Here is a 15,342-nt window from a genome sequence, read left to right as displayed (position 1 = left end):
AAACATATCACCTCAGTTTGTCACTTTTATTATTTATATTAAAAATATACTCTTTTACTTTGTTTTAAAAAACTCTTTGGGTCAAAAGCAATGTTTTCTTTGCTACTTTTAATGCATGCAGGAGCAGGGTAGAGGTGGGTAAAGTCACTTCCAGCTAGGAGTCGCTGAATTTTGGGGGAGTCATCTAGTCTAGCCTTTGCCCAGAGTTACCTGAGGAGAGCAGGCAGCTTGTCTGTGGTCAGGAACACTTGGCCTCCTTGTCTCAGCCAAGAGTTTTTTCTATAATCTACTGCATTTCCCTGAATCACATGACATTGAATTTAAATGAGAAATCAACTTGAGACCAGGGACTTGTAAGATCAAATGAAATACTGACCTTGAGGTGAACCTTTTCGGATCTGAGAAAAATAGCAGAGTGCAATTGTGATGGAAGACTTTGGGGTTTCCTGAGAGGCCTGCTGAGCAGATGCTGCAGGAGAGCCGGTCTCTCACCCATGGCACCATTGGCCCCCCAGATTTCTCTATTTAGCAGCTGTTCTAGTACATTTAAAATAAGATTTAATTTCTAAAGCACTGACAACCACATACTGAGTATCTCCCATTGCATAAAGTCACATCTTCTGTGGTAGTAACTTCCTCTCAGGTATGTGAAGCCATCGGCACCAAATTTTTTTGACATCTCCCTGCTCAAAAACCTCCAGGGGCCCCCCATGGTCTCTTGCAAGATTTCTCAATCTTGGCACTACTGACATTGGGGCCACATAAGTCTTCGTGGTGGGTGCCTGTCCTGGTCATTGGAGGATGGTTAGCAGCATCCCTGGCGTCTGCAAGATGCCATTAACGAACCCAGCGGCGAGAATCAGAAATGTCTCCAGACACTGCCAAGTGTCCCCTGGGGAGCTAGACGCAGTGGCTGAGAGCTGCTCAAAAGAGGAAGAGTTCACAGGCTCACGTCACCCCTCTCTGTCTTGACCCGGCAGTGCTGGCATGTCATCGGCACTCAGTCCGTATTCACCGAATAAAAAATAACTGTCTAAATAGCTTCTTCTTATTAGAACTTTCAAGAACACCCAACTAATATGTACAGTAATCACTGGTGCTTTTTCCTCCCCACGGAACACAAAAGGAGTAGTTCTCTGGACTTAAAATGCCAGAAGCATCCACTGAGTCATTTAGAATCATCTCTTTGAATTATGTGGCCTTTGGAATAAAACAAACTCTCTATAAAAATAATAACAGCTAAACACTTGATGTGGGTCAGACTTGTTAACAGATGACTTTCATTTGTGAGACAGCTTGGCTAAGCCACTCCTTTGGGGTGTGGCCGAAGCAAGGAGTCCTTGTCAGGTTTCTTGTCAAAGACTCTTCCCTGTCCACGAGACTTGCTGGTTTGTAAAGAACTTACAGGGGCAGTTTCTCAATATTTACATAAAAACGTACCAAGGAGATATAAGATAAGCGTTAAGCTGAACACTGGCCAGCTGAGAAGGCACACACCCCCACGAGAACCTTATCCAAAAATTGTTTCCTCATTTGCCCCAAATCCCCACCATGAATGAAATACCACTGGATAAAGGCTTCGTGCTATGGTCTCATGAGGACCCATTTAAAGCATGGCCACTAGATTCATTTCAGCTGCCATTCTCTTAAACGAGCACTTTTCGAATTGAGCATGTATTATCTGTGGAGCAAGAGTGAATCTCGGTGAATCAGAGAAGAAAGGGTTTTCGAGTAAACCGGGCTGGTTTGTCAGGAAACAGGTGATACTTGAAATTCACGGCCACGTGTACCGCGTCAGCGGGACGCAAAGCCTCGAGGAATGAGATGGAGGAGAAGCTGAGAGCCAGACTCTAAGGCTGCGGAGACTCAGCAGGGTGGGCCGGCGGAGGAACTCGGCAGACAGCAGTACCTGGGTGGAGGCCGGACGCGGGGTGGGGGCAAGAGAAACAAGCCCGGGGTAGACGGTGGCGAGCTGGAACTACTCGAAGGAAAGGCAAACTTCATCACCTTGAATGTAAAATGACGCTCACTTACTGCCCCGTTTTGCTGAGGGCTGGTCCTCGCTCCAAAATGGCCCAAGACGGGTGGGCACACTTTGTAAAAGAACCGAAAAAAGTGGACACTCTGCCTTTTACGCAGACAGAGGCCAAGACTAATTCGTGCTGCGGAATGCCTAGGCTCGCAAGTATTAATATTAATAATAATATCTAGGCTTAGAGTAGCTCCATGATTTACTTCAAACAGAACCCAGTGGAAAGAACTGGACTTGGACGTAAAACTTGAAGGGGAATTCTTAAAAATGAGGAGGAAAGGATCACAGTTGACGTCTCTAGGCTATCGGCCCAGGAAGACTCCTTTTTTTTAACCTGGGCACTGTCCACCCCCGGACATCCTGTGGCCCCATCTGTAGGTTTACGGGGTGGGGGAGGGGTGCTCCATGGTCAGAGTTATTTGAGCACGCCAGACACCTGGCGCAGGCCAGGCTATTCCAATTCTCTCTCTGGAAATTTGGAATTGGGCTTTTGTGGCTGGTCTTGTAATATAATCCAGGGATCATCATCAGCCATATTCTGCAGACCATATGGACTAAGACATTTTTGTGCAGGGAGAGAACAATGAGGCAGATACCCAGAGAGCAATGAAGTGGTGCCGAGGGAGGGAGAGAAAATGAAAGAATGAGGGAGGGAGAGGGAAAGGGAGAGAAGAAGGAGGCAGGGAGGGGGAAGAGAAGGAGAAACGGGTCCAGGTATACTTCCGGTTCCTGTCTCCTCCCCTGCTTGAGTCCCGAGCAGAGCCCCGGGGTTCTATGAAACCTTCCTATAAAATAGCCTCTTATTTAGCTTACGACAGTTTCTGGGGGTTCTACTACTGGAAAATAAGGAGTTTCTAATAATTATAATGGTGGAGTGAGGCTACAGTAGGAGGTAGACAAAGAATGACTCTTCATAGCACTTTGGGAGCAGAAACCATTTTTCCTGCATAAAGCCCAGTCTTTCCAGAGCCCATTTATTCTAGCCTCACTCTGAGGCCCTCATTTTATAGTCAAGGTGATGAAGTCTGCCTTTTCTTTGAGCCGTTGCGGACTCGTTTCTGCCCAAACAGGCTTTTCTGATTATTAAACAAAAGAAACAAAATAAAACCCACCACCATTTCTGAAGCTGATTCCTGCCCGTGGGAACGTAGGCAGGCTTGATTGGGGATGAAGAGCCAACACGTTTTTATGAGGCCAAGGAGGACGGGGAAAAGAGGGGTTTGCGTATGGGAAGCAAAAACGGCTTGTTCTAAAGCAAATGGCCACTAGACTGATAAGAATGCAAACTGACGACAGACCCAGAAACTCTACATGAGCCACAAAACCTCCCGAACTTCCAGTCCTGCCCTGCAGGATCTTATGGGGTGGGCAGGCATATTAGAAGGAGCATGCTACCTGAGCACACGTGACACGTGGTGTACCAGGGAATGGGATGCTACTGCTGTAGCCTCGATCTATTGCGAGTGGGGACATAAAAAGGGTAAGCTGGGCAATCCTTTAATGTTTGTCCAGATGGGACCACAAAGGAAGCTGGGGCGAGAGGAGTAAACGGAGCGTGTGTCCTTCCCCATCCCGGCTTCCCCACGTGTGAGACGCTGGGCAGCCACGCAGGCCAGACCCTTTGGCCAAGTGGGAAATGAGAGCTGGCCTGACACACCCCGATACGGTCTCCATCTCTGGTGTGGTCTGTGACACTGGCGAGGGCCCACTACCCGGAAGGACTCGAGCACAACTAACACGAGTGCAGCAAGCCACGGAGGAGGCAAACTGTGGGGTGGGGACCAGCAGGGACACTGCACTCTGAGATATCTGCTACACATGCTTTCAGCCAACACTTACTGACATTCTGCTCTGGACAGGCCCTGCTCTGGACACTGGGGTTTCTTCTGCATGAAGTAAAACAGACAAAAATCTCTGTCCCCACCCCGCCCCAGGGAGGTGGTGGGTGTTTCTATAGGGTAAGGGGAGGGCAAACACATCAGTAAATATGTATGATGTCAGCTGGTGGTCAGCGCTACAGAGAAAAGGAAAGCTGGCAGGGGTCTGGGAGAGGGAGGGACAGGGACATGGAAATAAGTGATGGTCAGAGGATGAGGGACACGGGGTGAGCTGGGGCTACGGTGGTGTGCTCTTCGCCCTTCAGAAATTTCTGGACCTCTGCTCTCCACCCATATTCCACATAGGGAGAGAAGAATGGCCCTGGAAGGCCTGGGTAGCGGGAGAGAAGCTGGAGAAGGACCAGGGATGAACAGCCCGGGAAAGCTGGGAACACGAGCAGCTGAGTGGGGAAACGCCCAGGCCGGCCTTCCGCAGCGATCCGGCCACCGCGATCCCGCCCGCCCCGTCGGCGTCAGCGTCAGCGTCAGCGTCAGCGCCTGGACGTGAAGTGAGTGCCTCTCTACCCCAGACGGCCTCTTCCCTGCACCCTTTTCCTTCCAGGCTCACTTCTAACTCCGAGTTTCCACTCCCGCCATTCGCATTGCCCGCAACGCTCTTTCATTTTTTCTGCTTCATCTAATTAACGAGAGAGGAAGAAAGCATTGAGAGAGAAAAGAAAGAAGGGCATGAAGAAGAGAGGGTGGAAAATAAGAAATATAGAGACGGAGAAGAAGCTAAATACAAAACCATGAGAGAAATGAGAGATAAAAATTAAATGAGAATAGAAGCTAAACTTACTGGGTGCCAGAGACCGTAGGTGACTTGTTTAAACCTTACGATGCTCTCATTTTACAGATGAGGAAACTGGGGCTGAGAGAACTAAGCTCTTGGCCAATGAGTACCAGGCTGGCCACAGCTACCCCATCACTGCGCTAAGTCGGGAAGGAAGGACAGTTATCCCAACCGTTGAGGCTCTGGGGTTGGCTGACCCTGCAGATTTCGAGAGTTCAGCCACAAGGTGTCATTGGAGTAGCCCATCTATAAGAGAGCTATTCCATTTATAAGAGCACCTCCTTAAGTCAACTAAGTAAACAGAGGTGCAGATGTAATAAGAGTTAAATAACGGAGCGATTTTTCTGTTTATCAAACAGTTGTCATATTAGATGGGAGTTTCTTACCTTCATCATTCCATCAACAAACACCTTTAACTGCTTAGGATGTGCAAGTAACCCCAGAGAATTTAGGATTTAAATTAGCAACAACTGTATCTGCATATAGTGTGGAAAAGTACATAATTACTGCATGAAATGAGGCACAACTTTACTTTGCTTCCGAAGGCTTTTGAGAGACATGCTTTCCAGAGTAAGGACAGTACATAAACGGCCTCAGAAGCAATGACTGCAGCTTTCTGAAAGAATGCACCAGGAGTTTCCACTCTGTACCTACAGTGGTTCAATCACTCTTCTTGAAGAAGTGCCTGGGGACAGTCAAGAGAGCTTTTTATATGGGTGAATAGTCCTGATCTGGGCCAAAAAAAAAAAAAAAAATCTCATTGTGGTGAGTCATTAAGATTGGCTGGCAGAGCTAAATCTCTGGTAAGAAGCCTCTAGGCTCATTTAGTGATCAGCATGAAAATGTGACCCTTTGTTGCATTTATTGAACACTTACTCTATGCCCTGCACAGAACACCTTCAAATAATAACCCAAATTACAAATCGAGAATTAAAGCCAACTAGACGTTAACATAAATAAAAAGTTTGTGTTTTATGTCTTAATCTGACACTAATTTTAAGCAGATGGCAGGAATCTTCTTCAGCCAGTTTTCCTTCTTCACTTCAGCTCAGTGGAGTTACTGAAAACCCACTGCTCTATTTATAGCAGGGACCTGGTTTTAGACGGGTCTTCCAAAGACAGTTGAGGGTGAGAAGAGGTCTGAAGGAGGGTGGTAGGGGAAGGAATGACATAGAGAACCACCCCTTCCTGCCCAAGCCACTCATTCTTAAGGACAATGGCACCAGCAGTACCACTGAAAGCCATAATCAACTGACACAGCAACTCAAGGGTCTGCTGTGTCTCTAAGATATCTATTTAAAACTGAAGAGAAACGTTCCAGTCTGGCCTGTGTATACTCTCTAACAAGTTGTCTGTTTTCTGCTTTTTCTTCTCTATAGCTTTAAGTTAGAAAAGAACACACTGAACAGATATTGATTTTTGAAGCAAGTATTACAAAAAGCTGTTGGTGTTTTTCAGTGATAACTGATACAGATCGTGTTAACAACAGCACTGTTTAAGAAAGTAAGATTCCACTGTCTTTCTGTTTTAAAAGTCTTCATTTCCCATTCAGAGACCTAAGATTAAAAAATTGAAATTTGTTTTGAAAGTATCAATCAACTAAATACGCTTGTGCGTTTTTCACACAAGCTCAGGCACACTATATATAGAGAGAAGCTGTCCATGCAAACATAGTATCACCATAGGGCATAATTCCAGTTGTCTCTTAAAGCCAGAAGAATTAGATTTTTCAAGAGGAAAGAAAAGAATGTGCAAGTCCGAGAAGATTCATGTTCCCATCCTTGGCTGCGGGTCCACCAGATGCAAAGGATCAGGATTTTTGCTCAAAGTTAGACAAACACTTTCTTAAGGCCAAAATATTAATGAGGGTAAAGGTAGAAAATAAGAAAGAGAAAAAAATAACTTTTTCGTTATGTCCCAAATTAGGCCTGTCACTATCCGGTGATGGGAGAAATGTTAAGAGCCTTGGCATGGATGAGGACATATATAATGCAATTCTTCATCCTCACGCCAAATTTGGAGGGTTGAACGAGTCCATTCCTCAGTTCAATTATAGCATGCAAATGCCTGAGCTGCTTGCTTTCTAAAAACAGAAGCAGGGCAAACAGACCAAACTAACGCGAATGTGTATTTAATAGATACACATTTGTCCTTAAGAAGGATCAGAAAGCAAAGAATAAAATACGTCTCCTTGGTCACCTCTGACAAAGGGCTATCTAGTTCCAAAAGTCACTTGGGCTACTGGCCCTAAAGAAACAAGAGTTGTTTTGTTTGTTTGTTTGTTTGTTTGTTTTAAAAAAGAAGGCGATTCACAATTTGCTGCCCCTGCCTCTTCTTTTCGTCTTGGATCCTTCTGCACACTCTCCAACTTCCCAGTTGTCAGCCCATTTGCTGGCGTAAAACCTCTGCCTCTGTCCTGTCTCTCCTCCACCCAAAAGCATCTTCAGCCGAATTGGCATCAGCACCTCCTCCCAGCCCTTCTTGGAAAACACATTGGGGCCAAGGAAATAAGCCGTCATTTTCTGATGGCAGGCTCGTCTGAAATGAAGATAGCGGCATTTCCGGTTTATAACTACATGTGGGAAAATCCACTTAAACTCCCACCGGCTTTCCATATCTTTTTGTTTGGTCTGGTGAGCAAGATCAAGGCAGCGACCGGAGGGAGCTTGGCAAGGCAGCCAGGGTGCTCCCTGCACCCGAAGCGCCAACAAAAGCTACTGGATGGTATTGCCTGTCATTTGCTTTCACAGCTGTCTACACATAAACCAAAGGAATGAGCATCCCTGAAAACAAAAGGCAAAACACAGAATGTGAAGCGGCAACTGTTTTCGCTTGCTCGGAGACAGCGATATTCTTACCGCAGCTCTGAGTGGAAAAGTACCACTTCGCTGTCCCCAGAAGGTCCCCGAATGACACAGATTGGGCAGGCTCTGTTTCTCTTTCATCGGACATGGGAATCTGAAGAACAAACGGGTCCAATTCTCCAGAACTAAGTTAACACACATATAGGTGATCCTAGGCACGAGCATCAAGCAGTGTGAACCGTTCCGAAGGAAAAGAAGCTAAATATGGAAAGCCGAGGAATTCGCTGTCTCGTCACTTTACTATTGAAGACCAGATGGAAACCATACACTGCGCCCGCCCACCTGCTTCTATACAGAAGAAAGAATGCAAAGTCCTGCTTACCTTGAAGTTGTGTGTCTTCTCATAGTTGAAGTGGTTGTCGTTGTGCGTGAGGGCGGCCCTCCGGACGAGGGAGGAGATCTGTGGACAGGCAAAGAGTTTGAGAGGGGGCCAAAGAAAGCCGCCTTTGACTCCCACCTTCACCCCCAAGGCCACGGCCAGCAGCTCCTGGCGTTTCCTGCCCGGCTTAGGCTTTCGGACCACCGCACACTTTTTCTCATTTTCAAGCCACAGTTCCTCAGAGAACATAGTGCCCGGACCCTAGATCTTTCTAGTTTCCCCCACGGAGTCTGGGAAGCTCGGGGCTGTCAGGGTTTTCCAGCAGCGCTAATGTTAGGCAGTGGATTTGAGGCAGCTGCGCCCTGTCTGCAGAGGCCTCCTAGCATGTGACCTGGGAGGGCCGGTTTGAGTGATGGAGGGGGCTCTGCCTCTGAATAAGGACGGGCCTGTTTCGTGCTCTGTCTTAAGGCCGACGTGTGCCTGGAACAATAGAACACATTGATGCGCACAGCAACCCCCGGAAGCTGTGTCCAGTCAGCCACTGAGGAATCAATGGAGGAGGCAGGGGCAGGCAGCTTTGTCCTGCCTGCCACACACAGCACACTGCCGAGGAGAGAACTCTCCTACCTGCTAGCGCATTTCGCACAGACACATATACACACAGACACACACACATACAGACACACACCCACAGACACACACATAGACACACACGCACACACACACACACACACACACCCCAAATAGCTCTGATGTTCAAAGCCCGAGACTGCATCCAATTATTTTGGGGCTCTGAACCCCATCCTGGGCTCAACTCCAGCAGATTAAACCTTTAAACCCTGATGATTGTTTAATCTTATAGGGATAAAGCCCGAGTCTCTCTCTTTCTCTTTTTTTAAAATCTGTCCCAGCCCTTGAAAGCTTAATTTTTATTCTTATGCGTGCATTAAATTAGAACAGTCTGAGCACTGAACGGGGCATGGAAGAAGAGCATACATAGCATTTCAGCTCTCAGCTCCACAGCCAAAATTTTAAAATAAGAGGTAGACGTCCTGTTCCAGGATACTCCCCAGTCTCCTCCCCGCCAACTACAGGCAACTCCCCACGACCCACACACAAAATTCCTTAACCCAGTGCCAGTGCGCCAGCCTCGTGCCCTCCTTGCTCTTCAAAATCATCATCTGTGTGATGGTCTCCCTTGGGACCACAGTGATTTGGTCCTAGGTCTCTCCATTAATAGGACCAAGGCGTTTATCACATCTGGAAGTACTCCTGATCCACTGGCAAAGTTGAATGCAGCTATTGCCACATAGTAAAATCAATACTTTTGCAACTAGGAAGCTAGAACAACGTGGATGGTTGGGCCACTACGTGGACGGATGGTCCACGAATTTCACCCCGTCCTCTACTGAGACATTGTTCTGTATTCCAGCCCTTCCAAGCAGCCTTTTGAAGAGTAACAAAAGGTCAATCTTTTCCCTGTGTAATTCTTTATTCCTGGCGATCACTATTCAGAAGTGCATTCTCCCATTGCATCTGCTTATCGCCTTCATTAACAACAGCCAATTTTTATACTGAGCTGTTGAGCAGAATGACTCGTGTTGCGCCAGACAATATTCAGAAAAAATATGAGTCGTTGTGCTCAATAGCTCAATAAGAAGGCACTTACTCATTTAATTCCAGCACATGTGTATGAGGAACAAGACTTTTATTCCCATGTTTCGGATGAAGAGACTGAGTCACCAAGAGGTGAAGCAATTTTCCCAAAGACATGCAGCTGGTTTAAGCGGCCAAGTTAGGACTGGAACCCAGAACATCTGTGTCCAGCACCCATGCTCCTGAATACCAAATCCTGGTGTCTAAGTACGCCAGTGTGGTGCCACATCCTCCATTGTGTCCTGGCAAATGCTTTATCTGAAATATTGGCCGCGTCTTCCCCCTTCTTATCATGCTTGCCCCCCGGTAGCTCAGACCCTTCGAGCCTCTCCAGCACACCTCCACACATAGCATAGCAGTCTGCTTAGCCCGGTCACCACTCCATCTGCTCTTTGATCCCCCATAAGTTAACCACGACCTGGCATTGCGGGTTTTGGTGAGCTCATCCCAATCTATCCAGCTCATCTATTTCCTTCCATCCCCCTCCACAAATCCTACAAAACCTCTTCTCTGACATACTCAATGTCTCGCCTCAGTAGCCCGCTGTGTCCATTAGCATATTTCAACATCATTTCAACATGTCTACATTGCAGCGACATTCACTTTCTAACTCAAACGCCGCCCTTTCTAAAAAGACTTCTCCGAACTCCCCACTGGGAGCAAACTCTCTCCTCTGAAATCACGTAGTGTTTTTTTTTCCACATTTTCCTTATTGCACTTATCATTTCTAATATTAGAGCGATTTATAACACGTCTTCTACCTCTGTCATATTGCAAATGCACTGTGACATGCTCGATGTCTATTTTACTTTTGTTTCCCCTATAAGAGTATTTAATAAAATTCTTTGCCATAGTAGGCACTGAATGAATGAACGTAAGTTGCCAGAAAGTACCTGTACGTGAGGGAAGCTAGAGTTGTGGAGGAAAGTGGGCAAAGGTGACTGTGTGGGGTGGGGTCTCCTGCCCCATCCTGCGATCACTCATCGCCATGCTTCAGCTTCCAAGGACCTGACCTCCAGGACCTAACCTCACAGTGGGCTCCGCCCAGATTCCTTAGCCCTCCTTCCTATTGCCTGGTCCTAAAGGGCATCTACCACTCCTTAGCCTACAGGCAAAAAGGTGGAGAGGCGGAATAAGGATCTCTTACCAACTCTTCACTACTAGTAAATCAAGAGACCTTACGATGGTGAACCGTTCTGTGTAAGAATGAATTCTGTGATCTGAACTAGGCTAGTTACATGGATATGCAGTTTTAGAATCTGATAAAATAACTCTTTAAATGGAAAGTGGGCAAAATGGGTCTCCTTTTCCTTTTGGTATGTGGATAATTGAATACAAGGAGATTTAATATTTTCTCTTGTGCCTGTGCTTTTACTTATAACAACTATTTTTTTATTATTAAAAATTATTGGAGTGACATTAATCAACAAAATCCAGTAAGTTCCAAGTGCACAATTCAACAGTATGTTGTATGTGTGTGTGTACACACAATGCAATATATATATATACACTGCATTGTGTGTTCACTGCCCACAGTTAGATTTCTTTCTGTCACCACATATTTACCCCTTTTATCCCCATCTCCCTGCCCCCTCCCCCCTTCTCTCTGGTAACCACTAGTCTACTATCTATGTCCATGAGTCTCGATAACAACTGATCTTTATTTCTATTGGTGACAGTGATTTCTTTTTCAGATATTTGCTCAATAGAATTTACCCAAACATAAGACACATTCAGACTTGTGAAGGAACTACACACTGTTCACTTAAGATGTGTCATTACAGGGTACCAGAAGTGTTGGCATCGAGCGAGCATTATTGTGAGTAGTGAGGATGACCCCAGATAACCCCCTTATTAAAGGAAAAATGATTACAAACGTCTCTTGGAAAAAACTTCCTTCTTAAATAATTCTGTCACACAGAGCGCATTTTTAGCCAAGTGTCTCAAGGACAGTGCCTTGGTTTCTTTTATACCCCCCACAATGAATAATGCATGTTCTTATATATGTGGTCGCTTAATATTTTTGCTGATTGTCTTTTGCTAACAAAATTTCCTGTCTGATGGACTATTATGTATACATACATTCATTAGATGAAGCACATTTCCCCTACATGCTTTTTAAATCAGGGATTCTCAGTTTTGGAACTACTGACATGGAGGGCCAGATAATTCTTTGTTGTGGGAGGCTGTACACTGTCGGATGTTTAGCGGTATTCCTTGCTTCTCCTCACTAGATGCCAGTAGAGTTCCCCGTCCACTGCAGTAATCAAAAATCTCTGCAGACATTGCCAAATCTTTACTCTGAGGCAGAACTGCCCCCAGTTGAGAATAGCTGAGTTAAATGAGTAACACAAATATTTGCAGCAGGCTGCCTATGTGCCAGGTATTATACTAAGCACTCTGCATGTGTTGACTCGTTTAAGATTTATAACTCTGTGAGGTAGGTACCATTATAATGACCACTTTATAGATGAGAAAATGGGAACTGAGTGATTAAGTGACTTCGCCAAGGTCACGCAGCTAGTAAGCGGTAGAGCTAACATTAGAACCCAGGCACAACTAAACGGGTCTGTGCTTTCTCCTCTCCCTCCGAGAACAATTTTATTTTTTATTATAGTAAAATACACATAACATAAATTTTACCATTTTAACCATTTTAAAGTATAGATTTCAGCAGTTCAGCAGCATTAAGTAATTCACAGTGTCCTGCGATTACCTCTACCTACTTCTAGAACACTTCGATCACCCAAAATGAAACCCCATACCCATTAAGCAGTCATTCACCATTCCTCTCTCTCTCTCCAGCTCTTGGAAATCACCAATCATCTTCCTATCTCTGGATTTTCCTACTCTGAATAATTCATATAATGGAATCATACAACATACGGCCTTTCGTGTCTGGTTTCTTTCACTTAGCATGTCTTCAAGGTTCATCCAGGCCATAGCATGTATCAGTACTTCATTGTTTTTATTGCTGAATGAGAACCCATTGTAGGAGAGAACATATTTTGTTTATCCATTCATCAGCTGATGGACAGTTGGGTTGTTTTCACCTTTTGGCTAATGTGAGTGGTGTTGCTAAGAACATTTTTGAACAAGTTTTTGTTTGAATATCTGTTTTTAGTTCTTTGGGGTATACACTAAATCTATGCTTTTAACTATTCTATTCTCTAAACTGCTTCCCATCCAAATAAAGTTCACTTAAAAAAAAAATATCCAGGGATTAGATGCCAGAATTACTCTCTCTCCACTGTTAGCCTGTTAGTGACTCACTGGGCTAGTGTTCCCTGGTCTGGATTTTAAAAAGGAGACTTTTGTTCTCCCGGACACCTCTTCTAAAGCAGGCACCACTTAAGATACTTTTGGAAGTAGGTGGGGCTATAAATAAGTGGTGAAATAAGCTCACCACTTCCTTTTTCTTTTTTTACAGAAAAGAGATGGGATTCTGTTTTCTATGGCCTCTCACTGTTTTTCTTTCTACGACTAGGATCCTGAACGTGAGAAGGAATCAGGTAACAAGAAGCAGCACAAGGTTGTCAGGTGAAGACCAGGGGGCAAGGATAGGTCAATGAGCAGGAAGATGTGGGAAAACAGAGCCACTGGGGTGACCGCACACACGTAAAATACCTGAGAAAAAGGGACAGTGGGAGAAAGAGGAATAGCCTTCCCTCTGTGCTGCCTTTAGTAACCCAGCATCATAAGCCTAGAGGGACCTCAGAAGTTCCTCTGACCAATGGTCCCTTCTCCCCTGGTGCAGGCAGACCCACCTCTCGGGACCATGACATTGTGCCTCCTTAGTAACACTTTCCAGAAAAAGCGATTTACCATCAATCGGTAATTCTTCTGCAGACTTCAAGTAAATTCTAGTTCTGTGTTTTAAAGAGGACTTATTGAAAATGTCATCATCGGTCCCTAGATAGTGTTTTCCTACTATTCCCACCCCAGTCTTTGTGCTCTCAGGGTCCCCCTCACTTCTCTGCCTCTTGAATTTGAGGTCCCCTTAGGTGTTGAAAGACCGAGCCCAAGCAATACCCCTGCTAGAGACACTACGCTGCAGCTGCAGGCATTTGCCACCTCATGGCAGTACGTAGGATGAAAATCAATGTTACTAGCGCTGGCGAGGGTGTCATGAGGAGAGCTCTCTAATATGCTGCTGATGTCTGTATGAAGTGGCTCATGTCTGGGAAAAAGAGTTAGCAAAAAGAGTTAGGAAAAAGAGTTAAAAGCAAAAAAGAGTTTCTAGGATTCTATTAAGGTCTTTAGACAAAGAATTAGATGAATAAGTAAACACATAGATAATCGATAGGTAAATATTCATCATAAAAATAATAAAAGAAATGAGGAAAGGCCTACACATCCAAGATAGGGGACAGGTTAAGTAAATTACGGTATAAACATGTAATGGAATGTTATGTAGACAATAACAACGATGATTCGAGTCATTTTTAATGATGAAGGGGTATGACCCTGACACAATGTTAAGTAAGAAGTGGGCTCCTGACCATAGATAGCATGATTCCCAGCTTCGTAAGTAGATACACACAGGAAATAGAAAAAAACAGACTAACATATCTCCAACACACCAAATTGTTGAAGACAAAGCAACAGGTATCTGTGAGTGGAGCAATTTTAATCGACATTTATTTTCTTCTTTCTTCTTTTCTGTATTTTTTGAGCTTCTTACAATGTTTTGGTTCCATTATTTAAAAATATACAGTTTTAAAAGAACATTATAAAAATTTTATGATTTAGTGTGTATAGATGATAGATTCCTAACATCATAGGTAAACTTTGAGCTCGTCTAATCCCACCTGCTCTTTCTACAGGTGGAGAAACCAAGGGTCAGAGAAGTTCAATCACTTGTATCTTTGCCCCCAAACCCCTAGCAGAGGGCTATTCGATGACTAGATCTAGGACCAGATCCAGACTTCAGATTCTCTTGATTGCAAATCTCTACAACTAGTGCTTCTTATACTCGGGCCAGCCTCAGGCCCCTGAAAGCTTGTTAAAACACAGACTGCTGGGACCCAGCCCCAGGGTCTGCGGCTCAGTCAGTGTGAGGTCAGCCCCAAGAATCTGGATGCCTTATGAGTTCCAGGTGACACTGATGCTGCTGGTCCCTGGACCCTACTTTGAGGATCCCTGTTTTGTGCTTTCCACTGAACCTGTGGATCTCAACCTTGAGAAAATGAACCAACCAACCAACCAACCAACCAACCAAACAACCAATCACCTTACTCAAGCACCATCTACCTCAGACCACTTAGAGCCAAATGTCTGGGAATGGGCCAGTGCTTTAAAAATATCTCCCAGGAGATTCTAATGTGTTCCTAATATTGAGATCCCTGACACTAATCTCAAGGGCTTCGGTTCAGGGGGACTGTCAGAGAAGACGGAAGTGTGAAGGTGGTAAATGCTACTGAACACCCCAACCCCCGTCAAAGAAATCAATGCCCTTTCAAACACAAAACGTGATCATGGTTCTATTCACGCCCACCCCGTGCCCACTAGCATCAGGCCACTGAAAACCTCCAAAGATTCTTAAGCTAAAGGCAAAATTCCATACCATGGCCTACAGGGGTCTGTGTGGTCTGGCTCCTGCCACCTTCACAGTCTCACTTCCCATCTCATTCTTCTTGTCACCATGAGAATGTGTAACCACAACCTAGCACTATGATTTTTATATTATTAGCTACGAACCCCAGTAGACTGCTAGCTTTATGAGATCAGGCACCCTGTGAGCTCGGGTCACAATTAAGACCCTAGTGTCATACCTTGGACCAGGCTCAAAGTGAGCACTT

General features: G+C 45.1%; 1 protein-coding gene across 1 annotated transcript in view; it reads right to left on the bottom strand.

Moving 5' to 3' along the window:
• CHN2 (chimerin 2) overlaps positions 1-15,342 on the bottom strand; it is a 263,990-nt gene that overhangs the window by 24,674 nt on the left and 223,974 nt on the right. Inside the window, exon 7 of the mRNA XM_039862629.1 lies at positions 7,889-7,966. Within this exon, the coding sequence (XP_039718563.1) occupies positions 7,889-7,966 (78 nt within the window). The remainder of the gene's footprint in view (positions 1-7,888; positions 7,967-15,342) is intronic.

This window comes from Pteropus medius, unplaced genomic scaffold (assembly GCF_902729225.1).
Source record: "Pteropus medius unplaced genomic scaffold, Ma_sr-lr_union100, whole genome shotgun sequence".
Taxonomy (NCBI): domain Eukaryota; kingdom Metazoa; phylum Chordata; class Mammalia; order Chiroptera; family Pteropodidae; genus Pteropus; species Pteropus medius.
This window is presented reverse-complemented; position numbering and strand designations above follow the sequence as displayed.